A 3,183-nucleotide genomic window follows, 5' to 3' on the forward strand; every position below is an offset into this window, starting at 1 on the left:
AGTAGCACCTAAAAAATTAAAATATTAAAAAAATAAAAAATAATACTATGGGTGGCGGATAAAAAAATTAGAGAAACGCACCTGGCATTATTATTTATTAGGGCTACAGATATATATTTTATTTGTTGGTTATCTATTCCAATTACTACTAGAAAATACTCTCTTGGTTTCATAATTCTTGTGGTGGTTCTAGTTGAAAACGTAGGGAGTAACTTTTATTGATGTTATGGCGTGTGTTGCTTCCTACGGAGTGGTCATATCCTCTAAGAAAAACCAGTACTACATCGTATATAGTGCTACATACATTCATTCAACCGAATGAGACGTTTATCACCATATGGTATATGTGGTAAGCAATCCAAACTTGAAAAAAAAGACAATACACAACCAATATAAATCTAAGGATTCATGTGCACATCAAACAATATAATTTAGCAATCCTTCAATCCATCTATAAATGTCGATCTACATACCCACTTTTTGTCCACCATTCATATGTTTATGGCAATTTTAAAGATATTTATTGGTTGAATATTTGTTCGAATTTTATTCACTATACCCACTTTTTGTCCACGATTCATATGTTTATGGCAATTTTAAAGATATTTATTGGTTGGATATTTATTCCAATTTTATTCACTATATTCAAGCGTGCGCCTCTCATCACTGCTACGGAGTGGCATGAACTTCCTTGGCCTTGTCCTGGACAAGCTCCCACGCATCCTGGACGTGCCGCATCTCCGTCATGGCCGCGCCCACGGCCATACGGATTACAAACTTGTTGTCCACCACAAAATGTGTCATGAAGGCACGCCCACTAGCGTTGATCGCCATGAGTAGTTTGCGGTTCAAGGCCTCCATGTCGTCATGGCCTCCATGCCTCGGGCGGAGGCGGAATGTCACGAGGGAGAATCTCCTCGGCACGACCACCTCGAACCGCTCGTCAGCGTCCAACATCCGTTCAAACCACTTGGCCATGTCGACGTGCCTCCGTATGTACGCCCGCATGCCCCCTGCGCCGTAACGGCGCAAGACCACCCACAGCTTCATGGCGCGGAAAGGGCGTGACAATGCAATCTGCCAGTCCTTGTAGTCGACAACCTCTGCTGCGCCTTCCCGGCCGACGTTGTTGAGGTATTCTGGGTTGCTAGACAGCGCGGAGGTCAGCAAGCCTGGGCTCACCACCCACAGGCAACAGCAGTTCATGTTGCTGAGGAACCACTTGTGCGGATTCATGCTCACGGAGTCCGCCAGCTCGGCACCGTCGATGTAATCCTTGAACTCGGGGCAGATTAGAGCGCTACCGGCGTAGGCGGCGTCGACGTGTAGCCACATGCCGTACCGTCGCGCCACCTCCCCGAGATCGCGCACCGGGTCTACCGCGCCCAGCCCTGTCGTGCCGACGGTTGCGCACAGGTACAGTGGCACGAGACCGCTGGCCACGTCAGCCTTCACCGCATTACGGACACTGTCGGCGGTGAGTCCGTAGGCTGACGCCGCCGACGTTGGGATGACGCGCAAGTTGGCCGGCGGGATTCCTACGATCCTCGCGCCCTTCTGGAAGGTGCAGTGGCTCTGGTCCGACGCATAGACCACCAGCCTCAGGATGGCTTCATGGCCCAGGCTGCTCAGCACGCGATCGCGCGCGGCCGTGAGCGTGCACACCACGGCTTCGCAGGTGCTGCCGTGCAGCACGCCGCCGCCACCTCCGGAGAAGAGGAAGCGTTCCGGGAGGCCCACCAGCCTGGCCATCCAGTCCACCACCACGCCCTCGAGCTCGGTCGCAGTCGGTGATGCAGCCCACATGAACGGTACAACATTGAGACCGGTGGAGAGCATCTGGCCCGCGAACCCGGCCGTGCTCGCGTTCATCGGGAAATAGGCGAAGAAGTTTGGGTTTTGCCAGTGTGTCAATCCTGGGACGATGTGCCGCCGTACGTCCTCCAGTATCACGTCCACCGGCTCACCGTCCTCGGGCGGCACGTTGGGTAGAAGCGTACGGAGGCGCCCTGGCTCAGTGTCGGGCCGGACAGGGTAGCTCTCGATGTCGCGGTAGTAGACTTCGAGGAAGTCGACCACCGCGCGGGACTCGGCGGCGAACGTCGAGGCGTCCAGTGGCAATACCGCATCAGCTGCTGCGCTCCCCATGGCCTACACTTTTGCAATGGCGGTGGGTGCGTCGTGTGTGTGTGCCTCTCTCATGCATGTGGCTGCTAACAGGATTGGCAATCCCTATATATAGGAGTAGGTCAGGTTTTGTTCCCACGCTACAAATGTGCTAACCCGAGATTCCTTGGTATTAACTAAAAATGCAGATATCCTGCAACCAGAACATTAAAAGCTGATGTGTATTGATTTTATTTATGTCCGGGCACAAATATTATATTTTTTGGTTAGAATGGCACTTTCCATCGTGATATACTTCTTCGGTCCAAAAATAAGTGTCTCAGCTTAGTATAAAGTTATACTAAATTTTTTTATCATCAGTACAGACACAAACGCTCATATATACGCGCATACACTCATCCCTATGAACGCACACACGCACACCCTACCCTTATGAGCACCTTCGAAAGACTGAGCCGGCGTATCATCTTGAAATCTAAACTTATTTTGGGACGGAGAGTATAACAATTATTTGATCAACAATATTGTCGGCAATACGTGAGATGCTCGGGAGCTCCCTCGCCGATATCTGGATCTTGGTCCACTCAGTTTTTGCGATCGTATTATGTTCCATTTATGTATTATATCTGTCATTTTCCTCATAAAAGCTTGCCGGGCCAACTGCAGATGTGTCGATCTGCACCCGCAACTCCCAACCTCCAACTCCCAACAACAACGGCATTGACTCAAAGGAATAAAGAAAAATACAATACCCGCATTTAGCTTTCAACACACACCACACCACCATGTTGTTCTTTCTTTGAACTTCCTGCATCTTTTTCATCCATCTTCTCCACGTGCTTCATCTTTATTTTTCTAAACTTTTATGTACCATCTATGATCATTGTTCTTTCTCTCAGCATGTTTTTCTATCGGGAGCTCTAACGTCATCTTTGTTTGAATAATAAGTCAGACAAACCCTCCGTCCTTCTTTCGGTTGTCCGCGCAGAGCTACAGTGTTGGGCTGGGGTCAAATGACCCCGATGACCTTGGCACAAACACTGTAACATCCATACA

The 3,183-nt window shown here is 49.5% G+C and overlaps 1 protein-coding gene across 1 annotated transcript; it reads right to left on the bottom strand.

Moving 5' to 3' along the window:
* Nucleotides 1-380: 380 nt before the first annotated feature.
* LOC109745201 (tyrosine decarboxylase 1) lies at nt 381-2,207 on the bottom strand. Its single transcript, XM_020304335.4, has one exon. It carries the CDS (start codon nt 2,146-2,148, stop codon nt 670-672), a length of 1,479 nt encoding a protein of 492 aa, XP_020159924.1. The 5' UTR covers nt 2,149-2,207; the 3' UTR covers nt 381-669.
* Nucleotides 2,208-3,183: the final 976 nt, after the last annotated feature.

This window comes from Aegilops tauschii, chromosome 6 (assembly GCF_002575655.3).
Source record: "Aegilops tauschii subsp. strangulata cultivar AL8/78 chromosome 6, Aet v6.0, whole genome shotgun sequence".
In the NCBI taxonomy this organism is placed as follows: Eukaryota; Viridiplantae; Streptophyta; class Magnoliopsida; order Poales; family Poaceae; genus Aegilops; species Aegilops tauschii.

Bases quoted from the DNA above. Each gene is read 5' to 3' on its own strand.
- LOC109745201 (XM_020304335.4), bottom strand. From the start codon at position 2,148: ATGGGGAGCGCAGCAGCTGATGCGGTATTGCCACTGGACGCCTCGACG.